The following is a 27,392-nucleotide window of genomic DNA, read 5'->3' as shown; positions in this document are numbered from 1 at the left end:
GGTCTACTTTATTATTCTCCTCCTTTTTTTTTTTCTTCTTTTTTTTTTTTTGGTTTTGTTTCAGTAAATACGTACACCGTCGCCTGCGGGAAATATTGGTAGAAACTGTCCTATTATCAACATCGGAATATCAAACAAATCTCTTTTTACGGTCCAGACCGAACAAAATTCGATATATTCATTAGTCCCAACGTTGTATACAAATGAGTCACGGTCTTCTCCTTCCTCTTCTTTCGATTGGGCATGTTCTTGTTCTCCCTCTTTATGAATTCCTTTCTCATTATGGTTTTTGATCAATTTTATTTTCGTACTTATACTCGAATGCAAGTTTCCTACTGCAACAGACTTGAATAACTGGAAATACTTTACAATTGACTCATCATCATACATGATTTCCATAATAAATGTTCTTTTCGACAAAATGTCCAGAAGCTTGTATCCCAATAGGCTCAAAAGATCATCGGTAATACTTACAATTTCTCCAGTTCGACGCCAAATAATAGTCGGTGAAGAATTAAGCTGACTTAGTTTCTCATAGTCGATCAAGCACCGCTGGAAACTCATTTCTAAAAAAAGCAAGTCTTGGGGCTTCAATAATGATTTGTGAGCACTTATAAATGTAGGTCTATAGCTTGCAATTAGTTTAAGAATTACCAATAGATTTTGTCTTTTTTGTGCTTTTTCTTCTGGTGAAAGTTGGTTCCCCAGAAAACGCTTCTTTAAAAAGTGCGTTAAAGCATGGTAGGAATTGGGGTACTCAAAGTTTAAAACTTCTTTGGAATAAATATCCGAAACAGTTTGATAAATATGATGGGTGGTCAAGGGTGAAACATAATCCATTGAGTACTTTGCGCCAAAATCAATAATAGGGTTGGTTTTTGACAAGCCTGCATTGTTTTTAGGCACAGTATTGGCTCCTCTTGAAGTTACATTATTATCCAACAAGTTATCTGTTTGATTTGCCATATTATTTAAATTATCCAAACTCATTGAAGAATCCTTTGAGAATCCCAAAGAAATGAAAGGACGCGAGTCCTTTAGTTTCTGAACAACTTTCCTTTTAGACTGGTGAAAATTGTTAATATCAACATTACGAATATACGAAGGAGATACTGTATTGTACTCGGAAGCACTTGTATTTGAAGGCGATGGTGAAGATGGTTTGGAATGGAGTATGATATCACCCAACATTAGGTACTCTTCATTGAGGTAATTAGAATTGAAATGAATATTATTGTTGTTACTGCTGAAGTTGTGTTGTACAGGTAATGCTGTCAGGGTAGTAGTAGTATTAGTAGTATTAGCATTAGTATTAGTAGTATTAGACTGGGTGAAAGGTGTCAGTTCTTGACCCGATTGCAAAAAGCCGTCACTTTCATAATAATGGTCGTTCAATAGCTTATTCAACACATCTGTGGTTGTATCAAGCATAGTGTTTGTATGAAATTGCAAGTCTGCCTCCAAAATCTTGGCGGGGCTAAGTGTAATATCATTAGAATCAAAATGAGGAGGATTGTTTGCTTCTAAGCCATTATGATGAGGAGGATTGTTTGCTTCTAATCCATTATGATGAGGAGGATTGTTTGCTTCTAATCCATTATGACGAGGAGGATTGTTTGCTTCTAATCCATTATGACGAGGAGGATTGTTTGCTTCCAATCCATGATGATGAGGAGGATTGTTTGCTTCCAATCCATTATGCTCATTAATTGGTATCACTTCAGGTGCTAGATGACTAGTTTCGTTTACTTGTACTGGACAATACGTTACATGCTGCTGGGCTGGTGCAATGGCAATATGATGAGTCAAAGGTTCAGGATTCTCCTGTTTAACGGATATAGCTGTAGGAAAATTATTGTGGGGTGGAACAATAACCGAGGATGAGCTCAGCAGCTGCGACAACGGAAGAACTTGTTTTTCAACAACTTTTGATAATGGTGATGGGGAAGTGGTAGAGGGAGATGCATCCTTGTTTGAGTTTGTTAGATATTTGACTCGTTTTCGCATGATATCCCGACACAGATCAGCAATATTTCGTTTTACACAATTCTTGCATGGTCTTTCATTTGAGCACTGGAGATGTTTTTCATGGCAAAATTTGCACGCTCGACTAGCTGGTTTCCTGCTAGACTTTTCTTGCGGTGTGAGTCGCTTCGTCATTGTATATTACAAGCTTTTCGTAAAATGTGTCCTTGCTAGGTAGCCTCCTATATGGTGCATAAACCAACCCCTCTGGGTATTTGTCACTAGTCAGTGTCAAAGTAGTCAGTGTTGAAGTAGTCAGTGTCGATGTAGTTAGTGCTCCACTGTCTCGCTAGATAGTCGATGTAGCCAGTGTCTCGCTCGATAGTGTTGATGTAGCCAGTGCTCCACTGTCTCGCTTCGCTCGATAGTGACAGTGTCGAATTGACGAGAACTTGAGAAAAGAACACTAACTTTCCCGCAGTGAAATTGGTCTCACTAATATTAATTGTTCAAATCAACTAATGAAAAAAAATATATATACACCAAGTAAATCTTTTTTTTCACCTAGTTGTAATTAATTACAATTCCGATGATGCAGCCACCTACTGGTTGGATTTTTTTAGCCTTTTTCCGCCAACGCATGAAGGCAGAAAGATCATCCAAGTGAAAAGTACTAAAGTGTTCAAGTGTTAGTGAAAAGTGTTAAAGTGCTAAGTGTTAAAGTGTTAAAGTGAAGTGTTCGCTAACTAGTAAAGTGCTCTCTAAATAGATTTGTAAGTGCTCTTTAAATACTTTTACCTTTTTTCTGCTCATGTATAATAGGAGCACAAACTTGAGGAGGATCTGGGGAAACCTTACTGAGAATTAAGACCAATTTTTTTTTTTCAGAGAGAGAGAGTTTAGAAATGATCATGTAATCAACAGAAAACTTAAACCTTATTGTTTCAACATCAACAGAAAAAAAAATAGAGGCAAAAATCATCAAATTTATTAATCCTGATTGAGATGAGATGAGATGAAATGAGATGAAATGAGATGAAATGAGATGAGATCACTATCGAGCAGCACTAACTAGCTTCTACATACATTTCTTATTCTCTTGACTAACTCAGTAACACTCAATAACTCTAATAGCAACGTCTAGGCTTACATGTAAAAGTAGTCCTCTTTATTCTCTTGTTGCAAGAGAACGAGATTGAGTTAATATAACCCTCTCCTTTTAGTTTAAGCGCTCAACAAGTTTGATGAAAAATAATTTAGGAGAAGCAAAAAAAAAAGAAAAAAAAAGGATCAAGATAAAAAAAAGATCAAGAAAAAGATAAAGAAGAAGAAGAAGAAGATAAAAACGCAGGGCAGGGGAACGGAGCCTTCAGGAAGTATATTATTCTATTTGTCGGTCTTGCATTGTTAGGGAAAATGGCAATTGAATTAGAAGAGCCGCAAATTGAGAGCAATGCACAAGTACTTAAAGACTTGTTTGCCGGTACTATGGGTGGTATTGCCCAAGTTCTAGTGGGCCAACCGTTTGATACCGTTAAAGTCCGCTTACAGTCAGCTCCTGAGGGAACCTATACCGGCGCCATAGATGTTATCAAACGATTGATAAAAAACGAAGGGTTTGCAGGATTTTACAAGGGAACTTTGACTCCTTTGGTTGGTGTTGGAGCTTGTGTATCTGTTCAGTTTTCAGTCAATGAATTTATGAAACGGTACTATGACAGAAAACTACAAGGTCATTCGTTGAGTTTAATCAATTACTTCAACTGTGGTGCAGTTGCAGGATTTGCAAATGGGTTCTTGGCGTCGCCCATTGAACATATTCGTATAAGATTGCAAACTCAAACTGGAACACAAAAGACTTTTAATGGTCCATTGCATTGCGCAAAGAAAATATATGAAATTGATGGTATACGAGGAATTTATAAAGGTTTGGGACCAAGTTTAGTAAGGGAGTCTGTTGGATTGGGTATATATTTTGCAACATATGAAGCCTTGATTGCCAAAGATTTGAAACATCACAGTGGATTAACCAGATCTCAAATCAAACCTTGGAAATTATGTTTGTATGGTGGCTTGAGTGGGTATAGTTTATGGATTGCAATTTACCCCGTTGATGTGATCAAGTCAAAATTACAAACAGACGCTTTAAAAGCAGCGCAGTATAAATCTTCTCTTTCTGTGATACGTGACGTTTGGACTAAACAGGGAATTAAAGGGTTTTACAAAGGTTTCTTGCCTACCATCTTGAGAGCTGCCCCAGCAAATGGTGCAACCTTTGCCGTTTTTGAATTGACCATTAGACTTTTAAACAAATAGGTGATAAATATATAGATAGATAAAATAACTAGAAAGAGACAAAGAGTGTGTTATGCAAAACACTATCGAGCAACACTATCGAGCAGAGCGAGATAGTGTTGTAACAAGCTACAAAGTGTTGCTTTACTATCGAGCAACACTATCTCACTCTGTTCGATAGTATCATTAGTCAATGCTGCTCCACTATCTCACTATGCTCGATAGTGTCATTAGTCAATGCTGCTCCACTATCTCGCTCTGCTCGATATTTATCAATTTTCACCTTCATTCTTTGTTTGAATCAACTTATCGAAAGGGTTTATCCCATGCTTAGCAAGCGCTTGTCCCATAGATTGTGGTGGTGCAGTCAGTGGTCCATTCATCGAAAAAACAGAACTCGCCAAAGATTCTTGGTGATTAGAAACTGAATGGCTCGGTTGTGCTTTGATTTGTGACCTTGGAGGTACAGGTCCCGTGGCGAAAGTAGCCGTTGAAGGTAACGAAGGAGCATGCGCTGCAGTAGGTGTGAATAATGGCTGGTTTTGTGATTGCTGTGACGTTTGTGATGTGGCAGCGTTTGCTGGTTCTGTTAATAATGCCTTGTACGATGAAATCTCCAACATGTATGTCACTTCCTTAGCAGTCTTTGTCAAGCTAGACATGGAAGCACGTACATCCTCTAAAATGGGTAGATCAACAACAATACCCTTCACCGTTGCTAAAATTTGTACAATGGATTTAAGGAATTGATTGACATCTTCAACAAACATTTTTTTCGTGGTTTGCAGAGCATTGTTCCTAATAGTTACCAATCTTGTGGTGAGCCTTTTTATAATTTCCAAAGAAAGTGCACATAGATTAGTGAGCTCCTTAATTTTCGCAGCAATTGTAGGCAGCACTGCAGCTGCATTTTCTGAGGCTCCCCGATTAACGTCTTTGTTCAACTCTGTAAAAATAGATTGAGCGTTAAAGCATGCAGATTTGATTGCAGTGTACAATTTTTCATCCACCTCATCAAATAATGTTCCAACATTGGTATTGATAGACATTTTCTGCTTTTGTTCAGTCACCAAATTTTTTTGTGCATTTGGTTTAACCGAGAGTAGCTTAAAGGCGTTTTGTAGCTCATTGAATGACCCAAAAACTGAAAGGTACAACATCCTTATAAAACAAACATCGATTTTACTAACAAATTTGCCTATATTTTCGTGTAGCAAGTTCATAATCAATTTGAAGGAGGCAATGCAAGTATGAAGTGTTTGTGCAATAATTTCTGAGTTACCACCATTTTCTTCAACAAGCTCTAGGTTTTCCACAAGGGTGTCAATATTAGATTTTGTTGTGTATAAAAGTGACACCATTTTCATTGCTACTTTTTTGTCAGTGCAGAATCCAGTAAATCTCCGTATAGAGGAATGTAACTCACTAAATGCAAACAAGATTTTTCTAGATACTTTAATTAGCACTGAACACGGATACTTTCTAGCCGACGCGGAGACTCGTGTTGGTGATCCTTCGATTGAGACGGGGGGAGCATTTGAGCGCTGTACCGCTTGCGGCTGCTGAACAACTGGAATTTGAAGATTAGAACTTGTTTCAGAATTATGGCGTGTACTTTTAGGTTCCAAGTGATTATTGTTCGTTTTGTCGTTTTCATCTAATGGTTGTTCTTGAAGAGTTGAAAGTCTTCGGAAATAAGCATTTGATTTGTGCTCAGTATCCACGCTTTCGCTTTTTTCCAAAATCTGGTCAATTTCCTTAAATGTATTGGATCGCGATCGAGTTACTAGAGGCTTAGTTGTGTGACTTGAGTTATTACTACTCTTTGCACTATGTGGATCATGGCCCTTCAGCGGGGAGTCGGCGGTAGAGTTTGTCGCTATTGATAATGTAGTTGATGAGATCGGTATTGAAGGTGATGAAGAAATTTGAAAAGTAGTCTCTGCTGCTGAAGCAGAACGTACTGTGTTGTGTGGTGGAGGATTAGTATTTCCATTGAAATCTTGATAATCTTCGTCTTCTTCCAAATTTTCACAAGAGCCGTTCTCCTCCGCTTTCTTAATAACCAACCCCATTCTTTTTGAGGCTCTAGACAATTTACTTTTTGATGTATCGCCCATACTTAGTGATCTAGTGATCCTTGGAGGGGTAGTATCTGGAGATACATTGTTCAGATCGTGGATGGGAGTCAGTTGGGAGTCCGCTAACATGTCACCGTGTTTCGCCTCCTCTATGCCTTGCTTAATAAGTGTTGCATTAGCTTTCAAATATTTCTTCAACTCTTCGACCCATTCTAGGTCCACACTTTGATGTTGCAACGCTCGTATCTTCTCTATTGACGGTATTATCAATGGATTCCCAAAAAGCTCGATAAGATTCAAATGCTTCATCTCGCCTACCTTTGGTGGCACAAATTTGATAAAATTATCCTTGACTGATAATACTATTAGATTATGTAGTGAGGCTATCGAGTCAGGGAAGGATGAAAATTTATTTGACGACAAGTCCAATATTTCCAAACTGGGAAAGTTTTCAAAGAAGCTATCAGCTACTTCTGTTAGCGAGTTATTATGCAAATCTAGATATTTTAAATACCTTGAAATTTTATGAATATTTAACGGTAACTCGGTGATCCCATTGCTTTGTATAGACAATTTTTCGAGTTGTATTGGTGGATCAAATGAGTACAAGTACTCATGAATCGTTTCAAATAAATCATATATATTGAAAGGGAAAGATATTGCATTGAGCTTGATTGTTTTTTGCTGAATGATGACTTCCTTCTGATCTCTTAATAGCGATAAGATTTGAGTTCGACTCATGACTACAGCGGGACACTATCGTGACACTATCAAGACACTATCGAGCGAAGCGAGATAGTGGAACAACAATTGGTAATCCTATATCCTAGGTCCTTGGTAATCCTATATCCTAGGTCCTTGGTAATCCTATATCCTAGGTCCTTGGTAATCCTATATCCTAGGTCCTTGGTAATCCTATATCCTAGGTCCTTGGTAATCCTATATCCTAGGTCCTCTATCTTCTCTATCTTCTCACTATAGAGTATAAATAAAGCACAAGTAATCCTCTATTCTCTATTCTCTATTCTCTATTCTCTATCCTCTATTCTCTATCCTCTATCTTCTATCTTCTATCCTCTATCTTCTCTCTATAGAGTATAAATGGAGCACTGGTAATCCTATATCCTCTATCCTTGGTCCTTGGTCCTTAATCTCTATCTTCTCTATAGAGTATAAATAAAGCACCAATAATCCTATATCCTCTATCCTTGGTCCTCTATCTTCTCACTATAGGGTATAAATAAAGCACAAATAATCCTATATCCTCTATTCTTGGTCCTTAGTCCTCAATCCTTAATCCCCTAGTGCAGAACACCTTTAATACATAGGAAGCTAAAATAGATTAGGTGAAATATTCGTATTCACTTTGTAAAATGATTTAATTTTTCTTCTTTTATTGTGAAGGATTTATTTTTCGCTTACAATGAAAAAGTGGTAATAAATAACAAGTTACAAATTACATGTTAGCGTCTTCTCGCCAAGCTTAAGCGGGAAGCAATGAGAATGCAAAACAGTTGCGAGGAGGGGAGGAGGGGAGGAGGGTATTTCTTTTTAGGTGATTTCTTTTTAGGGGATTTCTTGTTAGGGGATTTTTTGTTATTAGCTCATCTCACTCTAAGCCACACATTATTTTTGTATAAAACTCTACAATTTCTTAGACGGCTACTCCTCTAGCTATTGCATCAGTTCTTTCCTGCCAAACTGTTTTACCGCTACAGCTACAAACTTGTTTATCGTTTTCCCAAGCACCAGCGGATCTAGCAATCACACCGCATAAGGAGTCAGAGGTGACCTTATCTTGTAACCTGGACAATACAATACTTCTTCCAATCAATTCATTAACACTCAATTTGGCACTTAAAAATGATTGACCAAAAAACAATTCTTCATTGTTGTTGTTGCTAATAAGTGCAGCCCCAATCGAATTTATAGTAGTCGTCAAATTCGATGGCTGGTCCACTTTGATAGCGTCTAATTTGTAAAAAATGCCACCTGTAGATAGTGCACCTTGCGATATGTTTCCCGAGCATCGTATTGAAGGATAATACACGCCTCGTGGCAAACCATTGACCGTCAAATCAATTATACTATTTCCATCGGATACTTCAACAATTCTAGCCAAGCCTTTCACCGGTTGCTTGAAATCCTTTTCGTCGAATGACTCTAATATACATACTGCGGCAGAATCAGGTTTTCCTGTGCCTCTAATAATTGCGTCTCTTCCGGTTTTTTGAATAGCCCGAACAATACTGCTCGGTGGTATAGTTCCTTCAGTGGTAACTAAGTTCTTGTTTAAATCTATATCAAACTTGGTTACGCCCTCTAAAGGTTTCAATGCTTGTGATATCGACTCAACACATGCCCCGCATTCCATAGGAACGGCAAACACTATCTCAAATGGGTCTACAGACATTCTTGTGTATATCAGAGAAGCAAAAAATTGCTCTACAAAATTGATCTATAATAAACTGTGGTAATGGTGGGCCTTTATACAACTGGGAAAAAAAAAAGATAAAAAAAAAAACCTCACTCACCTCTCTCACCTCTCTCACCTCTCTCACCTCTCTCACCTCTCTCACCTCTCTCACCTTACTCACCTCTCTCACCTCTCTCACCTCTCTCACCTTACTCACCTCTCTCACCTCTCTCACCTCTCTCACCTTACTCACCTCTCTCACCTCTCTCACCTCTCTCACCTTACTCACCTCTCTCACCTCTCTCACCTCTCTCACCTCTCTCACCCTCTTTCTTCATATGCAGCTAGTCGGTGACAACTAGTTAGTGTGCTCAACGCTCTGCTCTTTAGAAATTGCAAGCACAAGGTGTAGTTACAGATAATCATGTTATACGATCATACAAAGAGAAAGACCTTTGATGTAATTCCGTTTTCCTTAATTAGCTATACACTTGCTACAAAGTATTGCTATACACTTGCTACAAAGTATTGCTATGCACTTGCTACAAAGTATTGCTATGCACTCGCTACAAAGTATTGCTATGCACTCGCTACAAAGTATTGCTCCACTATCTCGGTCTGCTCGATAGTGTCGAGCTAACTTTTGTTGTTGTTCTTATTGTTTTTTCCTTCAAATCTATCAAAGTTCTCAAGTTGAACAAAATGTTTAATCAACAAATTCAACCGAATTTGAATTAGCGTTTTACTAGATCTTCAAACTGCTCATCCTACGACGACTAGCATCCAATTGATTTAAATCAGTGGAGTTTGCAATGAACTCCTCTTCATCGCTTACTTCTCCTTCTTCCACAACTACACTCTCTCCTTTAATTTCACGTTTTGTGCATACCCATGTTGATGCATACATATTAGTTCTATCAATACTTGTACCGCTTTCTCTAACAGCTGCTGGGTGACAATCAAAGCCCATTTCTTGGAAAGTATCAATATACCAAGGATGCTTCGAAGCAGATCTCAACATGACTCTACCTCCGTTGGCAAGACATTTCTTAACTGCGCTAATTTCATTAATGGCGTCTTTACCATTTGGGTCAAACCAATCCATATGGTCCATTATAATAGCAATGGTTATTGATTTGGAGGATAATCTGGCAAACACGTCGTTCAAAGTGTCGGTATGTATACGAATGTTGTCAATTGGTATGTCTCCGCTAACTGACCTCTGTCCAGTTAACCTCTTGTAACCCTTTGTCGTTAAGTAATCCGGACAATTGGTTCTTATGTAAGAGCCCGTCAAACACAAATAGTAAAAGTAGTTGTCATCTTTAATTAACGATCTTTCAATTAATGGCTCCAAAGTATCAATGACATAGTTCAAAACGGATGGACCCATCATATTGGCCTGGTTGACAGGAACACCCAATGCTTTCCAAAGGAAAATCGGATTACCAATCAACAAAGAGCCAACAACAGGATTGAACATTTTTGGTTTCAAATGGTCTCTCCAAATTCTTTTTTGTTCCTCGATTGTGGTCGCAGTACACAAAGCCGTGACGTAATTAGAAACGCCACACATTTTAAAAATCATTCTACTAATCCTCAAGGCCCATCTAGTTGATCCAGTGTCATAAAGACCTTTACCGCTGAAAGCTTTTGGACCTTTGTCCATCCAGTATTGGAAAGCATGCGATGACATATGAGAAGCCAATTGGTTAATCAATATCTTTCTGAAATTGTCAATGCGCCCCTCACCAAACATTTTCCAAATATCTTCTTGATCAAGAACTCTGAAACAAGCCAATTTCAATTCGAGTAAATGGTTTTGGAATGGGTTCAAGTCGACTGCGTGAATTCTTCTTGGTGGGTCTGGTAATGCTGCATAGCTCAAGATATTGTCGCCAGCTGATGTAATTGCCAAAACCGTATCATTACTTGAAAATTTCAAAATCTTGTTATCTTCTCTTGGATCCTCCCACGTAAATGCATAGATGTATTGGTTTTTGAACTGTTCATACAAAGGGTTCAATTCATCATAATAAACTCTCCAAACTTCCTTTTGATAGTACATCGAAGGAAATGGTAGGTTTTTTTGCAAATTGGTAAGTGCAGCTTCATGACCTTTTGAAATTGGTGTTTTCAATAATTGAGTACTGATTGGTGTGGTGATTGGTGCAAGGTATGGAGACTCGGTAGCTAAAGAATTTAGTCTATTCAAGATAGTAGAAGATCTTGATTTGTCACAACCGATCCAGGTATAGTATGGAATTTTGCCCATTCTCTTGTTGTAATCATTAAATGATTTTAGAGTACCAAACTTGTACTCCAAATAGTTTCTTCTTGAAGAATCTAAGAATACGTGATCTGTTTCAAACCAAATTCTCCAGAAATTACGCAAAATCCATGGAATGTTTCTATTAACTAGCCCTCCAACGGTATTGATTCTTCCCAAACTTGTGGCATTGCTCTGAATACCAAAATCAACAGCAGCAATGATACCTTGTTTATCCAATTTAGAAACTGCATTATCAACGGCGGCATTGAAGGCTGGAATCATTGATAATGAATAAGAAAAAGTAATCAAATCAGCAGTCTTGTGGTCAACAGTGAAGTCACAAGCATCAGCAATGATAACGTGTACATTGGTCCATTGATGACTATCAATTCTCTTTCTAGCGATTTCACACAAGGATGGAGAAAGATCAATTAAATAAACTGCTTTGAAATTTTTGGCAATACTACTAACTTTATCCATATACTCAATATTTGAGCCAGTACCACCTCCAATATCAAACCATACTATATCCTTCTTTTTTGGCAAATGTGAAATCGCCAATTCAAGACATTCTTTTCTGCCTTTTAACAATGAAGTTCTGGTAACATCGTAGATATGAGCCTGAGTTTTGTAAAATAACTCAAGATTGTTTTGTTGGTTAGCTTTACCCCCCTTTTTAACTGTTTTCTTCAATATTAAAGGGTTAATAAATGCAGCCCAAAAAAACACCAAGTATGAATAAACAGTTTTATTTACTTTTGCAGCAAAAAAAACCAGACCACAGATCAACGAAACCAAGGTAAAAACTTGAAGTGTTGAAATATCCCATGGGTACAAATCAAATGAAAAGTCAACCATAGTTTACGCTACTATTGAAATAATGTTCTAGTTTTACTTTGAAAGTCAATCAACTCTAAGTAAATGAATATAATTTCAATGGCTGCGAAAAGGAAGAAGAGGAAAAAAAAAAAGAAGTACTCCTAGTAGAGTAATAAAGTTGAAGAATAATTGAAGGATATTTATAATAAGTGAAAAGAGAATGTGAAATAGTAAGAAGACAAGGTCTTTTTGAGTTTCGTAGACGCGTGTCAATTCGACCCCATTGATATCTCTTCTTTTTAAATTGTTTTTAGCTTATTGGGCAAGTGTTGTGGTTTACTATCTAGCAAAAAAACCACCCACGTTTTTAAATCTCTCTTCTTTTTTTTTTTTGTTTTATTTTATTCTTTGGAACCAAAAATGGAAGAAACAATTGTGAACAAAGGAGGGTCCCACGAGTGTATTTTTCTTTAATTTTGGCTTAGAGATTTCAATTCACACACGACCGAACTTTCATAAGCAACAACAAGTGGTCAAGATAAATCTGAGATAGTGTTTTACTTGTTTGAATCAGCTCCAACTATGTGTTATCTATGATATTTTTTTGTATGTATCAAAGAGAAAACCTATAATTTTTTTTCCCCCTCCCCCACCAAAACAGACCCACGTTTCTCCCAGATTTTGGTGAGTAAGATTATAAAGTTTTCTTCATACTTAGTATTCTATGGAGAAAATTGTAATCTGGTAGATTAGCCAAGCCACAATATCACATTTTTTGTGGTCGGTGTTGACTTTATATATAATGTTCTTATTGTCTCTGAAATAGTGAAGAAGGACTAAACGAGCAAAGCGAGTCTAGTCGAAAGAGACCATACAGAGAGATACAGACTCTATAGAGACTAGACTTGCTTTGCTCGTCTAGTCGAAAGAGACCATACAGAGAGATACAGACTATCTCGCTCTGCTTGATAGTCAAGATCAGGCTTTCAGACTCAAATACGTGAATCATTTGGTCAAGTCTCAAGCTATAATAATGAGTTGAATTTCCAAAACAGAAAAAGGATCGAGCAAAGCGAGATAGTGGAGCAGCTCTCGCTTCGCTCGATAGTGTCAGGGTAATCTAGTCAGTGCTAGTGTCAGGGTAATTTAGTCAGTGCTGCTCCGCTATCTCGCTTCGCTCGATAGTGTCTGCAATCATGTCCTAATTAGGTAAAGCTGCAAACAAATTGTTAAACATTGGAAAAAAAAATTTATTTGGTCTATCTATATGGGGATCCCTATCTATACTGATTTATTAATTTGGGATCTTCATCTTCTAATCGTCTTAGCAAGTAATCGACTTCTACTTTCTTGGTTAGTGGTATAATCCATTGCTTGTACAACTGAGCAATGATTTCAGGTTGCACTTTGTTCTGGCGATTCTGACTATACCTCAATGAAGGATCAATACCATAACTCTCTGCTTTAACTAGTAATCTCGCCAAGATTTTGGCCTCTACAGCACTATTGGTTATTGAATCTTCAATTCCCTTTGTATCCCCTGCAAGGATTAGTTTAATGTATAACGGTTTATCTTGCTGATATTTGGCTTCAGCAACAAATTTACCGAAATGAATTCTTCTGGAAATAGCCTGTAAGCACTCTATATCACAAGTTGAAGCTGATCCCAAGTTTTCCAACTGATCCCCCTGTTTACAACTTACCTTGGGTACAATTTCTTCAACGTAAAATTTCATAATTTCCGAATTAGCATTGATTTCATCAGAATAACTAGCTAAAATCTTGGGGTAATTAATTGGTGGTAGTATTGGTTTCATCAACTTCTCAGGGAAAAATGGAGTTTCATCCGGTGCCTCGTATCTTCTGATTTGAGAATGCACCAATTCCATTTGCAACAATGCCCATTCTAAAAAGTTGCCATCAAAATTGGGGATGGGGAACTTATTTGGTTGATAAACTGATGGGGAACTGAAAAATTGTGATCGTTCTATTAAATCAAATACAATCGTGTCTTCCATCCGCACTAGGGCCGCACGAATATTGCCCAAGTCTAGCACCGTTTCTGGTTTCATGAAATCCATCACTATCCAACTTGTTTTCGAATATCTCTTCTAGTATCTTATTGGAGAATACCTGGTTATATTATTTTAATCATCTAGAGGAAAGTCCAAAAGGGGAAAGAAAAAAAAATTGGATGGAAAGAAATAAAAAATAATGAAAGGTTTTGATATAAGGTAAAGAAAGGTTTGAGGAGAGATAGATAGACAATTACCTATTCTTTCTACAGCTTATTGATTATAGATTACTGTATGTACATCCGGATTTAATCATCTCTTATTCTAGCGGAAAGCTCGTTTTCCCGTCTATCCCATTTATCTACTCGCCCCTGAGCATATTTTATCAATAAATCATTGTCACTAGGCTCGATATTCTCTTCGTTATCCTCATTGGACTTGTCTCTTTTCAGTTTTATGGTACTCCTTCTAGATATAAGGAATCTCTTCAAATTCCCCACTTCAGAAAAGCCCTCACCATTACTTTCGTAACTTTCATTCATATCCTTCAAGGATCTCAAATTCATTTGGTGCGTCTTCAAGAGATACTGATTAGTTTGATCAATAGCATTCATTACCTGAAGTCCAAAGGATAATGCACCTACAGCCAAGACACCCCAAAGAATCTTATACTTGTTTTTTTCAAAGTCCTCCCTTGTTGGAGGTGGCCTCTTGTATTTCATTTGATAATAATCGTTCCATGTGCCAGCAGACCAAAAAGCTTCGTCGTTGCTAAAATTGTACCTTGTTCGATGAGCATTAGCTCTTCGATATGCTTCAAAACTCTCCTTGGTATATGGTTGTCCGTATGGTCCTTTGTATGGACCTTGCTGTTCCCAGCTGGTTGTTTGATATCGATTGTAAGCTCCTCTTCGTCTTGGATTCTTGAGGATGTCATATGACTCTTGAATAATATCAAACCTCCTACGTTTCATTTCTTTTGAAAACACCTTGCCATTTGCATCCGTTATTTCAAGACAAGTGTCTGGGTGGTATATCTTGACAAATTTCACATACTTGTCTTTGAGAATCTTATTTAGCTCTAATGTCGACATCCCCATATCTTTAGAAGACAACCCAAACACTTCATAGGGTGTTGGATTGGCGCTAGTGGGCCATTCATGTAAATCTAATCTCTGATGATGGTCTATTGGGTAGTCTCCCGAGGTTGCATAGCCGCAGCGACAAATCCTCACGAGAGGTGCTCTTGATAATGACGATTCGAAAAGACGAAGCATACTAACAACACAACACAACACAACACACAGGTTTGACTTGAAGGTAATCAAATAAACCAAAAGAGCAAATAAAGAATTCCGGTTTGTTTGAATTTCCGATAATCCGATAATCCGAACCGTTGAAAAAAACCCTTGCAGTTTTTTCCATCAAAACAAAGTGGGTGCAAAAAGGCAAAAGAAATGGACCAATAATAAAAGTAGAACTGATATGGAAGAAAGAAAACTAGACGAGTGAAACGAGTCTAGTCGATAGAGTGTAGAGAGAAAAGCAGTGACGATTTTCTTGCAACAAGCCGGTGGTAGAATGTTTAATATTAAGAATATATCTCTACATGATTCAAAATAATCTATTAATTTAATAGTACAATAATTATAAAAATCATCAGGTATATCAGCAAGTACTTGAAGATTAGATCCGAATTTTCTATAAACTTTAGCCCTTGTAGGTTTACCTAGTGTAGTCAGTGTCGTCTCAACTAGAGAGAAAAGTGACGATTTTCTTGCAACAGGTTGGTGGTGGCAGCTAGTGTAGTCAGTGTCGTCTCAACTAGTGAGTGCTGCTCCACTATCTCGCTTCGCTCGATAGTGTCGAGTAGTCAGTGCTGCTCCACTATCTCGCTCTGCTCGATAGTGTCCCAACTACGACTGATATGGAAGAAAGGAAATAGATTGAAATACAACTATAATAAATTAAAAGTACCAATACTAACTAATAAAGTCATAACAACCACGACTATTATTACTACTCCTCTGGATTCTCATTTCACGCTAATGCTATGCCATGACCTTTGTCAACAATATACTTTTCCCAATCATTTTCAAATCCCAATAACTTTTTCCTTTTTCTGAACTTCCTATGGTGGATATTGATCATTCCCATGCTATGTAAATCACTATTATCCAAATCTCGTTTCTTCCATACCCCCAATATAATTTCTCTTGTTCTTTTGATATTACCAAGTGTATTAGTTTCAAGTTTTGCTAGTAGTTTCAATGTGGAAAACCTCATTTCGTCACAACTCGGGCTCAAGACGGAAATCTCCGAAGCTGCTACAAATATGCACCAAATTAATGTTGAATACCATTTGTAATCATGTTGCAAAATAACAATTTCCAATAGCTTGAAGATTTCTCTCACTAGTTTACCAACCAGCTCATCTTCGGGACCCATGTTGAGTAAGCAACAGTTCAAATATAATTCAGTGGTGATTCTCTTAATTTCATATGATAGTAGCAAATAAAATTCTTCTTCTTCAAATCCCATAAACTGATCAGATACTGAATGAGGCTCTCCATTCGATGAAGAAAAATAAAAATCCATCATATGGATATTCATTTCTTCCAACATTTGTTTCAATTGGTTGCATTTTTGAAGGTATTCCTTTTCGGTGACTGTTTTTTTGAACCTTTCAAATGATAAATCAGTAATATCAGATATAACTTGAATTAAGCCACGATCGCATCCCATCCAGCTAACAAGACTAATCTGATTTGTCTCTTGATCAGGTTTATTGTTATCAATATCCACTTGATTGAATAATAAACTAGTATCCTGACAAGCGGTTCGGCCTACTGTTTCTTGGTAATGAAGAAATTCTAGACAAAATTTAAAAAGTGTGCAATTAGAACCATCTGTAGGAATTTTGAAATCCACTAATGTGAGTACTCTTTTGGTTAATCTGAGATATACGATCCATCGAGGATTGCAATTGTTGACCATTTCAAACAATATGAGAAGTGTTAGTGCAACTAAAGTATCGACAATGGAAATTTCATCATTCAATGTCTCATTTTTTGATAGACTAATCAAAATTGGATTAAGTTTGACCAACCCCATTCTATGAAACTCAAAAGCTCGCTCTTCCCACATTTGATCCTGATCAGTATCTACGTTTTTGGATAAATAGAATGAACCTAATGCGAGCATTAGATAGAATAAGCAGTGGTTACTTTGGGATAATTTCACCAAGAGTCCCAAATCCAACCCTCGCTCAATTGTCATATGTTTTACCTCTTTCCCTTTATTTGATGGGATTCGTTTATATTGTATAGTATCGTATCCGCATGGGTTTAAAATAGGCGATATGAATTCGACATAATATTTTATTGCAAAATCAAGCATGCTTGAATCTTGATGGCTCAGAGATAAAACGTCCGAGGGTATGATTGAAGTCTGTAGAGCAGGAAATAAAATAGGCTTATGTAGCGTTTTAGTTATATCATCATTGAAAACATTGACAAATTGTAAATTTCCTTGATGTCGTATTGGTTGGTAATGTGAATGTTTACTCCTTAGTACAAATTCATCCGTGGTTATCTTATTTATTGAATTGATGCCCTCTCTGCCAAATCTCTTTCCCTGAGACTCGACATCCTCCTTAAATTGTGCAAACAACTTATATACACATTTAGTGCCATTCGACTTACATTGCAGACACAATGGCTTGCTTCTGTCACACTTGAGTTTTCGTGTTTGACATGCTTGGCACGCACGTCTTGGCCGTTGTAATTTGGTCAGTTTTGTGAACAGTAACGGTTGTGACCACTGCGGATTAATAAAATTGTCTGATGATAGAGGTTTTGATGTTGATGTTGATGTTGATGTTGAGGAGGAGGAGGAGGAGGAGGAGGAGGAGGATGGTTCTTGAGCCTGGTCCAAGTTAAATTGTTTTGAAACAACAACTTCTTCTGGCAACTGCAAATACATATTCAGCAGGGAATTTGCCATAGGCGCAAAATCATAGGCCGAATTCACATCATACAGATACAGGGTATTAGTATCAAAGTGTGGTTCTATAAGTTGTGGTATAAATTCCAGCTGAAACATCCCATAAACAAACAAATCATTAGAAATAATTTGCAAAGGGGGTTGATACCCCAACAACTCTAGATAAAGACAATTACCAACTTTTTTGTCCTGCTCACCAACGTCACCAACGTCACCATTCACAACCAAAGATGATTCATCCCTCGTTTTATTCAAACTCATCGTCTATTTTGCTTCTTTCCCATCCAAATTGCAAGCTTTGTCCTTACAAGTCCCTACTGATTTTGAAAAAAAAAAAAGTTCAAACCCGTATTTTAAGCAAAACCAACAAAAAATACAAAAATTATTAGGCCACTTGGATTTAACGCTTTCTATCTTTGTCTCTTGTTGTATTATAAAAAGCTTTGCATTTTGCGTTGAAATCTTGGATTTTTATTGACAATAATGCATATTTTATAGCCCCCTTTCCCAAAGAAATGTTCTGAGGGGTTCCCGTCGGCAACAATTGCATATTTCAACTTGCCACAAGCTGTCAGATGATAAATATCAACTACTAAACCAAAGTTCCAACGCATATACTTGACACAACTTTTGTTTTAGGATTAAGCACCACCTACTGTTTCCATACATTTGTACTTGTAAAGGGTGTCTAGTTTTTGTGCTTTAGCTCCTGCATCATGTATTATTACCATCAGGATTGTTATCACCTACATCCTCACTCACTTGAAGCATGAGTGGAAAAAGTTTTATGTCAACAAAAAGCTTATCATACTCTTGCATATACGCAGTTTAGCTTATTACTAGTAATGCATTGATACATTTCCGTTTTTTTGTTTTGTACGACTTTTTTCGGTTTTGTGTAAGCTGTCATCTTGACATAAAACAGCGCCGACACTATCGCGGAGCGAAGCGACCAAGTGGAGCGAAGCGACCCTGAGCAACACTATAGACCAACACTATAGACCAACACTATCTCTCTCTGTTCGATAGTGTTGTAACAAGCTAGTCGAGCAGCACTTTGTAGCAACACTAACTGTTGCTCTGCTATCAAACACACACCTACATTCTTCAACTGTTGCTCTGCTATCAGCTCTACGCTTTATGAAGATCCCCATATACCTTTATCAAAGGTCCCTCTAGTATATATATCTGCTCTCTCTATATATTTACTCTCTATATATCTACTCTCTCTCTATCTATTCTCTCTCTTCTTTCTTTATATTTCCCAGCAAAACGAGAAAACAACTCTACTCTCTCTAGACCATTGATCTGTATACTTTTCTCTTTATATATATATCACTCTCTCTATCTACACTCTATGGACTAGACTCGTTTTACTCGTCTAGTCTCTGGTTTAGTCTCTCTATCTACACTTTATGGACTAGACTCGCTTCGCTCCCTAGTGTCGTCTTTCTCTCCCTAGTGTCTACTAAGTGCTACTCCACTAGCTCGCTTCGCTCCCTAGTGTGGTCTTTCTCTCCCTAGTGTCTACTAAGTGCTACTCCACTAGCTCGCTTTGCTCCCTAGTGTCGTATGAGATTTTATGAGATTTTATGAGTTTCAATTTAATGCAAGATTTCAACAAAAGCTCTTGACTCTACTTGAATGGATTAGATGTACAGAGGACGATTTAAAACCGTCTAGTCATTCTTATATCTTGCCCAAGATTACTGTTAAAGACGTGAAAGGTTCAGGCAGAGGTATTTATGCAATATCCGATATCAGCAAACACGAATTATCAAACCCGTGTGTATAGTGTCGCTCGATAGTGTTGCACATCCCTCATGCTTTCCTATTAAACTATACCACCGTGTTGAACCACATTTCCAAGTTCAACAAGATGGAATTGGATAAACATGTATATGTGCCATTTGAAGTGCACGAGGACAAATACACAGATAGCTTGTTACAACACTATTTCGCTCAGTCAGTGCGTGATTTTGAATTGATGCCTTTAGTCTACGACAAACTGGATAATTTCACAATGGCACCATATATTGACTTTATCAATCATTCATGTGACGACCATTGTACTTTGAAAATTGACGGCAAGGGGTTTCAAATTACAACAACTACGGAGCTTACTACTGAAGATCAACTATACTTGAGTTATGGTTCCCATTCGAATGGTTTCCTATTGACTGAGTACGGATTTACCATGGCAAAGAATAATGCATAGCTGCAAAACAAGTCTATAAGGATATAAAGCTTTTGCGCTACCGCTCGAGTTAATAAAACATAACGCTTTTCCGCTACCGTCTCTTTTATTCCCTTTTCGGCATTGTGAGAAAAAAGAAGTCAAAAAAAAAAAGAAAAGAAAAAGAGGAGTTACACACAAGACTTATATATCGGCCCGAGTTATAAATTAGGTCACGTGCTTACCACAAATAGAAAATTAAAAAAATAAACCTTGTGATAAAAGGTTATAACGCCATAAGCCACCCAACCACCACCTACACCATCAGTAAAAAAAAAAAAGGATTGAAGATGATCGGATAGCGTTGTTGTAGTCTTAACTATAAATTATGCCGACTATGGGGATTGGTTGTTGTTTTCGGCACCTTACGAGAAATCAAAGCCCTACAAGTTTTTTTGTTTTTTTGAATAGTATGTAGGGAATATCTCTTCCTTAGAGACTTTTGGTTTCGATCTTTTTATTCTTGATATTTTGACAGGTTTAGATTTTTCAGATATCTTTTCAGATTCTCTTTCTTTTTCTCTTTAACTTTTGTGTGTGTGTGTGTGTGTACGTGTGTGTACGTGTGTGTGTGCGTTGTTTGTTAATAATGTCCCTTTTTATCAAGGGTTTGCGCTTTCTCCAAAAGGAGATTGGACTCCATACCTTACGAAACGCCAAAAATGATGTATATATAATTATATTACTACGTATGATTAGACTCATTGGTTTTGGGTCGACTTCGTTGATATTGGCCCTTTATTTGAAAAAGCTTGATATCCTGGAATCGTATATCGGCTACTTCATGACTATTACCTTTTTGGGAGATTTGATATCTTCGTTTTACTTGTCCTTGATAACTGATCAAATCGGCAGGAAAAAGATTCTTTTATTATGTTGTGTGCTTATGGTTATCACTGGAGCGGTATTTAGCATTGTTGAAAATTATTATATACTTTGCATTGTTGCATTTTTGGGAATCTTGACTCCTTCGGGAGGTGAAGTTGGTCCCTTTAGAACTATCGAACAAAGCTCGATTGCTAAATTGTGTAATTCAAGTAAGGACAGATCAGATATTTATTCATGGTATACTTTCTTGGGAATGTTTTGCGGTGCTTTTGGTGCATTCATTGCTGGGTTTATTATTGATTTAACTCAAAAATTTTGCAATTTCATTGAATTGCAAAGTTTTAAATCGGTGTTTTGGGTGTATACTGGGTTGGCTGTGATTAGTACTATCTTGTGTTGTTTTATTAGCCCCGATATTGAAGTTTCAAAGACAAAAATCAATGATAATAGTGACATTGAGCCTTCAGAAACAAGTAGGTTGATTGAAAGTGAAATAACTCAAGATGAACCATTGGAACCAGTTATGAAGAAGAGACTACTATTTAACTTCCTTCCACAAAACTTATCATCTCATACATGTATGATAATATTCAAAATCTCCCTTCTTTTTGGATTAGACTCATTTGCTTCATCATTGACTCCATTATCATGGATATCCTTTTATTTGAAGGCCAAGTTCAACATCTCATCAGGTTATTTGGGCTCGGTGTTTTTCACCGTTGGAATAATTAGTGGATTAACGTCACTTGGCTCAACATCGATGACAAAGAGGTTAGGTGCTGTAATAACTATGGCAGGAACTCACCTTCCTGCGTCTATTCTCCTTGCCATGATCCCATTACCACTGACTATGGAAACCACTTTAGTGATACTTATTGCTAGATCACTACTACAATCGATGGATGTTGCGCCAAAGCATGTGTTCTTAGCCACATTGGTTGACGATGAAGATCGTACAGCTGTTTTTGGGTTTGTTAACGTTGTCAAGACTTTGGCCCAGATTATCGGTCCTAGTATTGTTGGAATTATGGCAAAGGATGGATACCAATGGATAACCTTTATTATTGCTGGTAGTTTAAAGGCTATTTATGACTTGGGAATATTATTCACGTTTATAACCTACAATAAACATACAGAGTATTGATAGATTAGATTAGATTAGATATACAAGAAAAAGAAAAATCAAACCCGTGTGTTATTGTTCAAAATCTGTTCAACTGTATTAATAACCAGTGTTTTTAACGAAATGAAACTCCACGGTAAGAATTTTTTGGTTTCACTATTATCAATCGTGGCTAAAACACTCACATCCTTTTCACCATTACCCGGATTTCCTGTAATCAACCCCAACTGTGGCCAATTTTCATTGATTATATCAAGCATCATTTGTACACTAAACACCCCCTCTCGCATGAATAATCTTCTACCACTAGCTTCCTTATTCTCTGCTGCAAACAAATGAGCCTTAGCGACATCTCTCACATCAATAAAACTGCCTATTTCATTGTAAAAATCATCTTCTTTTGTAACACCCTTTTTCTTGTTCAATAAATCGCCAATATAAGCATTTGATACATTCAAATTTCTAGCATCACAAACATATGCCTGGGGTCCAAATACATAGGACGGGTTAATCGAAACTAGATCAAAGCAAGGTCTTTCCATAGCGATAAACTCCCATGCCAACTTTTCAGCAAAACTCTTAGATCCATAATAAGCACTAACTGCGTCCTTTACAGCATCTGCGTACTTTACGTTATTCCAACTCTGTTCATTGAAAAATAGTTTATTATTACGTTCATCAACATTGGAATATATGGCACTATCCGATGATGTTAAAACGATTCTCTTCAATTTTGAACAATGACTATGAGCCGCTTCAAGAATATTTTTGGTACCTTGGATCGCGGGGATAATTAGATCTTTTTCCGGTTCAGTTGTAGTGTAATTGAAAGGACTTGCAGTGTGGAGTAAGAAATCGATATTTTTATGCTTTTCCAATGCCGAATCAAAGGCTCTGGGGGCTGCAATATCTGCAACTATCTCATAAGAGAATTTCGATGTATGATGGTACTCGATAGTGGACTGTTTAAGTTGTTCACCTTTAGAAGCAGAACGAACAGTTCCAATTACCTCATAATCGTGAGAAAGAAAAATCTTGACAATATGCTGGGCTATGAACCCCGTTGCTCCAGTAATAAATACTTTTGGCATTACGAAAGAAGCTGGAGGTCAACAGAAGAAAGCTGGAAACTTACAAAGGATAGCCCCAACAGTTAAAATGGAAAGAAGAAGAAAAAAAAAAGATGAACAAGAGAAAATAAAAAATATTGAACAAAGAAAGAATGGAAGAGAAGGTTGGCGGGTTATTTATATTCATATTTTTGATGATGTTCATCCAGTTCAAATGGTGATGATATTAAGCGCGAGATTAAGAAGTTGAAATTCGGCGAAATTTTTCACAAAGCAAATAAATAATCCGGTTTTGTGCGCGCGTCTGCACCTCGCTAGAGCAGTGCCGCGGCAAGGACCTGCTCCACTATCGAGGGAAGCGAGATAGTGGAGCACACTGACTACATCTTAACCTCTACACCTCTACACTACACCACTACACCTCTACACTACACCTCTACACTACACCTCTACACTACACCTCTACACCTAATACCTAATACTAATACACCTCTAATCAACTACACCTAGTACCTAATACTAATACACCCCACTACTTAATACCTAATTCTAACACACCTCACTACTTAGTACCTAGTGTCGGAGGTAGTCTATGCTCCACTATCTCGCTTCGCTCGATAGTGTCAGTGGCAGTCTATGCTCCGCTATCGAGCGAAGCGGGATAGTGTTAGTGGCAGTCTATACTCCACTATCTCTCTTGGCTCGATAGTGTCGCTCGATAGTGTCTCAATTGAAAGGAGAAAATAAAATAAAATCTATAAATTAAATTACATATACAGATTATGATTCAAAATTAACAGAGAAGAAAAATACAAGTAAAAATGATGGAAAATGGAATCAAATGAGTCTAGTTTAGCAAGTAATGATTGTAAATTTACAAATAAGTCTAGTTTAGCAAGTAATGGTTGCAAATTTTAGCTAAAAGTTAGTATTAAAAGTGAGCTGCAGCAAGAAAAAAACAAATACACCTCACTGCTTAGTACCTAGTGTCGGTGGCAATCAATGCTCCACTATCTCGCTTCACTCGATAGTTGCTCGATAGTTTTGCTCGATAGTGCTGCTCGATAGTGCTGCTCGATAGTGTTGCTCGATAGTGTTGCTCGATAGTGTTGCTCGATAGTGTCGCAATTAGATTGTTTTTTCAACAAACCAATCGTCATCATGAACTAAGCCTTGGTTGATATCATTGTAGTAATCCCAAGAATCCTTTCTCGATATAGGCAAGTCTTCCAACTGTTCGATATCGTAATATATCGAAGAGTCCAAATCTTGATTCAAGTCATAGTGCCTTCGAATACTTTGTCTAATTATTTTGTACTCGTCTTGTAATTTTGGTGAGTTACAAGCACCTGCTCTGGTCAACCCCTGCCACCTATTGAACCTTGAAACTTCCTCCTTCGGCGCTTCTTTACAAATACGATCACTGACCCACATGGAGATATCTGGTTGGTAATTATGATTGTAGACATTATAGTCAGTTAATGCTCCCTTGCCATATTTGTTTGTTAAGAGTTGGTTCACTTTGTTTGGTATATATACTGATGCTCCTTCAAAATATGTATGTCTTATAGGTAACAATTCGTCTAAAGTATGCCAATTCCAATTTTTACAATGAACCAACATTGTTGACAAATTATCAGGCATGTTATGTTTAGCAGGTGGTGGTACTTCAGTATGCGATAATGCAGTAATATCAATGTATAATCCAGTATGGATATCAATGAATCTAGCATCAATATGATTTTTCCCGTTACCTTGTCTAATATATGTAGGAGAAATCTCCAACCAATATCTTGCATTGCCATATTTTGGATTCTCCATGACTAGAGTTTTGTTAAATTCCCTTCCCAACTTATCTAATTGAGCAATGGGCATTTGTACATCAATATCTGTATCCCATGGCATATTTACGCCATTAAAAGACCAGCCTAATAAACTTCCATAGTTGATCCAGCTTGCAAATCCATTAGTTTCGGCAAATTGAAACCAAGCACGAACCATGTGATGCAACACACTTTGTCTCTCCCGGTCGCTGATATATCTCTTGAAAAATGGGTAAGCCATGTGGTGGGCATTACCTTGAATAATATCGCTATATATCCAAGGGTACTTAAAGTATCTATCTGTATAATCTACAAGGTGGTTATTTGAATATTCTAGGAATTCAAGATACTCGAGTTCTTTCTTGGAGATTGTTTGGTTATTGAGTTTTTCTTGTAAAGCAAAGATTTCGACATCTGGTTTAAAGATAAACTCTTCTGGTTCAATCATAATTTTTTTTTGTAAATGGGTGGTAGATCTAGATCTGAATTGGGGTAAGCTTGTTGTATTGATCTGATTGAGCTTGGTAATTAATTGGTTTGATTGGACCTGATTGCTCTTTAGAGTACCAAATCTTCTTTTTGCGATAACCGGTATTTCTATCAACCATTTGTCGGTAGTTACTATAACTTTTTCAGGTATTTCTTTTAGGCAATACAAGTTGACTGCACCTCTATTGATTTTGGTGTTATAGCTTTCCAACCAGTGACCACTTACTTTTCCATATTTAATTAAAGATGCATCGCATTGGGTTTCTAAAGACAGATCAGATCTTGCGAGTGTCAAGTATTGTTTTGCTATATCTAAATCCACCCAGTCATCCCAGTGAAAGTATATACCTTTGTCGGTACCTATTTTCAAAGTGGAATCTGAAACTTGCTGTTTTTGTTGTTGTTGCAACAGCAGTAGCTGTAGCAGTAGTTGAAGCTGAAGCTGAAGCTGTTGTTGCTCTATCAAGTAGTTGTACACATCCAAAGCTATATCCTTTGGATTAAACAAAGATTGGTTTTGTTGAACCAATGCATTGTACTCTAATAATGTTGGATCTATCTCAGCTGTTAGGTATATTCTAAAACTCTTGTAAAAACATAGTATTAGGAGCAAAAGTGGCAAGAGTGCTCTTAGTCTTCTACTCAAATATCTAGTAGAGATTTTTGCATTCCTAACGTTACCAAGTTTCCCACTAGATAGTGGCGATGACTTTTGATTCTCCTGTAATGCCGGTAGGCTTCGAAGATGATAAACCTGGCTGTGCATTGTAGACCACAGACTGGGAAAGCTTTAATGCTAAAGGTGCGGCTATAAAGGAGCAACGAGCAACGAGCAACTTTGGCAATAAAGGAAACCCGTGTAAAGGAAAATAACGAGTTTTGTAACAAGCTAGAAGTGTTGTAACAAGCTGCAAGTGTTGTAACAAGCTATAAGTGTTGTAACAAGCTATAAGTGTTGCTCGACAATAAAACAAACAGTTTGCAATGAAACAAATGGTCAAAGTTTGTTTATTGGTAAATGAAAAACCGATGGCACTGGGAAAAAAATAAGATAAAATGGGCAAACGATGGTGGGCAAACGATGGTGGGTTAACGATGGGCTTTAGAGAAAAGGGGCAAGCGATGGGCTTTAGAGAAAAGGGGCAAGCGATGGGCTTTAGAGAAAAAGGGCAAAGGATGGTGGGCTTTAGAGAAAAGGGGCAAACGATGGGTTTAAGAGAAAAGGGGCAAAGGATGGTGGGTTTAAGAGAAAAGGGAGCAATAGGGAGCAATAGGGAGCGAGGGACTCGGGCGGGAAAAGAAATGTAGAGAGGAATCGGGGATATACGAAATTATTTGGATTGCTTAGAATCAAGTTTTAGTTTTGAATAATTTTTACTTGGTAATGGGTATTGTTTGCCTGTGGAATAATGTAAGCTTACCATTAGGTATAACGATATAATTTACAATATTCTACTGTCAAATCTTAGTCTCATGCATCACTCTAAAGAAATTACTAACTCGATTAATGAATGTGTGCCCTGGGCTAGTCTTACTGCAGGGTAGTATTTGTAAAACAAGACATGTATACATAAGAGACCATACAAAGTACAGTGTTATCGCCTATCAGTGACGTGTTGATGTAAACAATTAATGTGACGCCTGTGTATGCCCCAGTTAACAAACTCAAAAACAAATGAAACAAAAGATGTAGGTACAACAAGGTAATCTCTTTTTAATGTAGTGCATGTTTATTTTATCTTTTCTTTCAGCCGCTTAAAGTTTTCGGAGTTGCAAAAATAGCCACCACAAATAAATGGTAGTAACAAAGACTAAGTTTTGTAAGGTAACAATGCTCTAATTGCTGTATCCAAGTAATCAACAACCCAATCTACAAGCCCGTCTAAGAGACTTGTTCGTCTTTTGCATCTTGAGACGAATGCAATTTTTTTTTTTTTTTTTTTTTTTTTATTATT

General features: G+C 37.3%; 12 protein-coding genes across 12 annotated transcripts; 3 read left to right on the top strand and 9 right to left on the bottom strand. All coding sequences in view use genetic code 12, as the record gives it.

Moving 5' to 3' along the window:
- Nucleotides 1-60: 60 nt before the first annotated feature.
- ZCF23 (Zcf23p) lies at nt 61-2,007 on the bottom strand (the record flags this gene model as incomplete). The annotated part of the gene is made up of 1 exon (XM_049322547.1): nt 61-2,007. The coding sequence occupies one exon, from the start codon at nt 2,005-2,007 to the stop codon at nt 61-63; it is 1,947 nt and encodes a 648-aa protein (XP_049181563.1).
- A 1,374-nt stretch (nt 2,008-3,381) lies between these two features.
- On the top strand, nt 3,382-4,281 carry YMC1 (organic acid transporter; the record flags this gene model as incomplete). The annotated part of the gene is made up of 1 exon (XM_049322546.1): nt 3,382-4,281. One exon carries the CDS (start codon nt 3,382-3,384, stop codon nt 4,279-4,281), a length of 900 nt encoding a protein of 299 aa, XP_049181562.1.
- A 251-nt stretch (nt 4,282-4,532) lies between these two features.
- SOG2 (Sog2p) lies at nt 4,533-7,082 on the bottom strand (the record flags this gene model as incomplete). Its single annotated transcript, XM_049322545.1, has 1 exon — nt 4,533-7,082. The coding sequence occupies one exon, from the start codon at nt 7,080-7,082 to the stop codon at nt 4,533-4,535; it is 2,550 nt and encodes an 849-aa protein (XP_049181561.1).
- A 913-nt stretch (nt 7,083-7,995) lies between these two features.
- Nucleotides 7,996-8,754, bottom strand: CCS1 (copper chaperone; the record flags this gene model as incomplete). Its single annotated transcript, XM_049322544.1, has 1 exon — nt 7,996-8,754. The coding sequence occupies one exon, from the start codon at nt 8,752-8,754 to the stop codon at nt 7,996-7,998; it is 759 nt and encodes a 252-aa protein (XP_049181560.1).
- Nucleotides 8,755-9,502: 748 nt separating this feature from the next.
- Nucleotides 9,503-11,887, bottom strand: BTA1 (Bta1p; the record flags this gene model as incomplete). The annotated part of the gene is made up of 1 exon (XM_049322543.1): nt 9,503-11,887. One exon carries the CDS (start codon nt 11,885-11,887, stop codon nt 9,503-9,505), a length of 2,385 nt encoding a protein of 794 aa, XP_049181559.1.
- Nucleotides 11,888-13,125: 1,238 nt separating this feature from the next.
- Nucleotides 13,126-13,920, bottom strand: ARO7 (chorismate mutase; the record flags this gene model as incomplete). Its single annotated transcript, XM_049322542.1, has 1 exon — nt 13,126-13,920. The coding sequence occupies one exon, from the start codon at nt 13,918-13,920 to the stop codon at nt 13,126-13,128; it is 795 nt and encodes a 264-aa protein (XP_049181558.1).
- A 251-nt stretch (nt 13,921-14,171) lies between these two features.
- On the bottom strand, nt 14,172-15,140 carry KGF56_001419 (uncharacterized protein; the record flags this gene model as incomplete). The annotated part of the gene is made up of 1 exon (XM_049322540.1): nt 14,172-15,140. One exon carries the CDS (start codon nt 15,138-15,140, stop codon nt 14,172-14,174), a length of 969 nt encoding a protein of 322 aa, XP_049181557.1.
- Nucleotides 15,141-15,903: 763 nt separating this feature from the next.
- KGF56_001418 (Zn(II)2Cys6 transcription factor) lies at nt 15,904-18,129 on the bottom strand (the record flags this gene model as incomplete). The annotated part of the gene is made up of 2 exons (XM_049322539.1): nt 15,904-16,667; nt 16,770-18,129. The coding sequence occupies 2 exons, from the start codon at nt 18,127-18,129 to the stop codon at nt 15,904-15,906; spliced, it is 2,124 nt and encodes a 707-aa protein (XP_049181556.1).
- Nucleotides 18,130-19,747: 1,618 nt separating this feature from the next.
- On the top strand, nt 19,748-20,086 carry KGF56_001417 (uncharacterized protein; the record flags this gene model as incomplete). The annotated part of the gene is made up of 1 exon (XM_049322538.1): nt 19,748-20,086. The coding sequence occupies one exon, from the start codon at nt 19,748-19,750 to the stop codon at nt 20,084-20,086; it is 339 nt and encodes a 112-aa protein (XP_049181555.1).
- Nucleotides 20,087-20,795: 709 nt separating this feature from the next.
- Nucleotides 20,796-22,076, top strand: KGF56_001416 (uncharacterized protein; the record flags this gene model as incomplete). Its single annotated transcript, XM_049322537.1, has 1 exon — nt 20,796-22,076. The coding sequence occupies one exon, from the start codon at nt 20,796-20,798 to the stop codon at nt 22,074-22,076; it is 1,281 nt and encodes a 426-aa protein (XP_049181554.1).
- A 38-nt stretch (nt 22,077-22,114) lies between these two features.
- Nucleotides 22,115-23,146, bottom strand: GRP1 (Grp1p; the record flags this gene model as incomplete). The annotated part of the gene is made up of 1 exon (XM_049322536.1): nt 22,115-23,146. The coding sequence occupies one exon, from the start codon at nt 23,144-23,146 to the stop codon at nt 22,115-22,117; it is 1,032 nt and encodes a 343-aa protein (XP_049181553.1).
- A 1,107-nt stretch (nt 23,147-24,253) lies between these two features.
- KGF56_001414 (uncharacterized protein) lies at nt 24,254-26,203 on the bottom strand (the record flags this gene model as incomplete). Its single annotated transcript, XM_049322535.1, has 1 exon — nt 24,254-26,203. The coding sequence occupies one exon, from the start codon at nt 26,201-26,203 to the stop codon at nt 24,254-24,256; it is 1,950 nt and encodes a 649-aa protein (XP_049181552.1).
- Between the last annotated feature and the right edge of the window lie 1,189 nt (nt 26,204-27,392).

Source organism: Candida oxycetoniae (genome assembly GCF_023343755.2).
Source record: "Candida oxycetoniae strain CBS 10844 chromosome Unknown scaffold2, whole genome shotgun sequence".
NCBI lineage: Eukaryota > Fungi > Ascomycota > Pichiomycetes > Serinales > Debaryomycetaceae > Lodderomyces > Lodderomyces oxycetoniae.
This window is presented reverse-complemented; position numbering and strand designations above follow the sequence as displayed.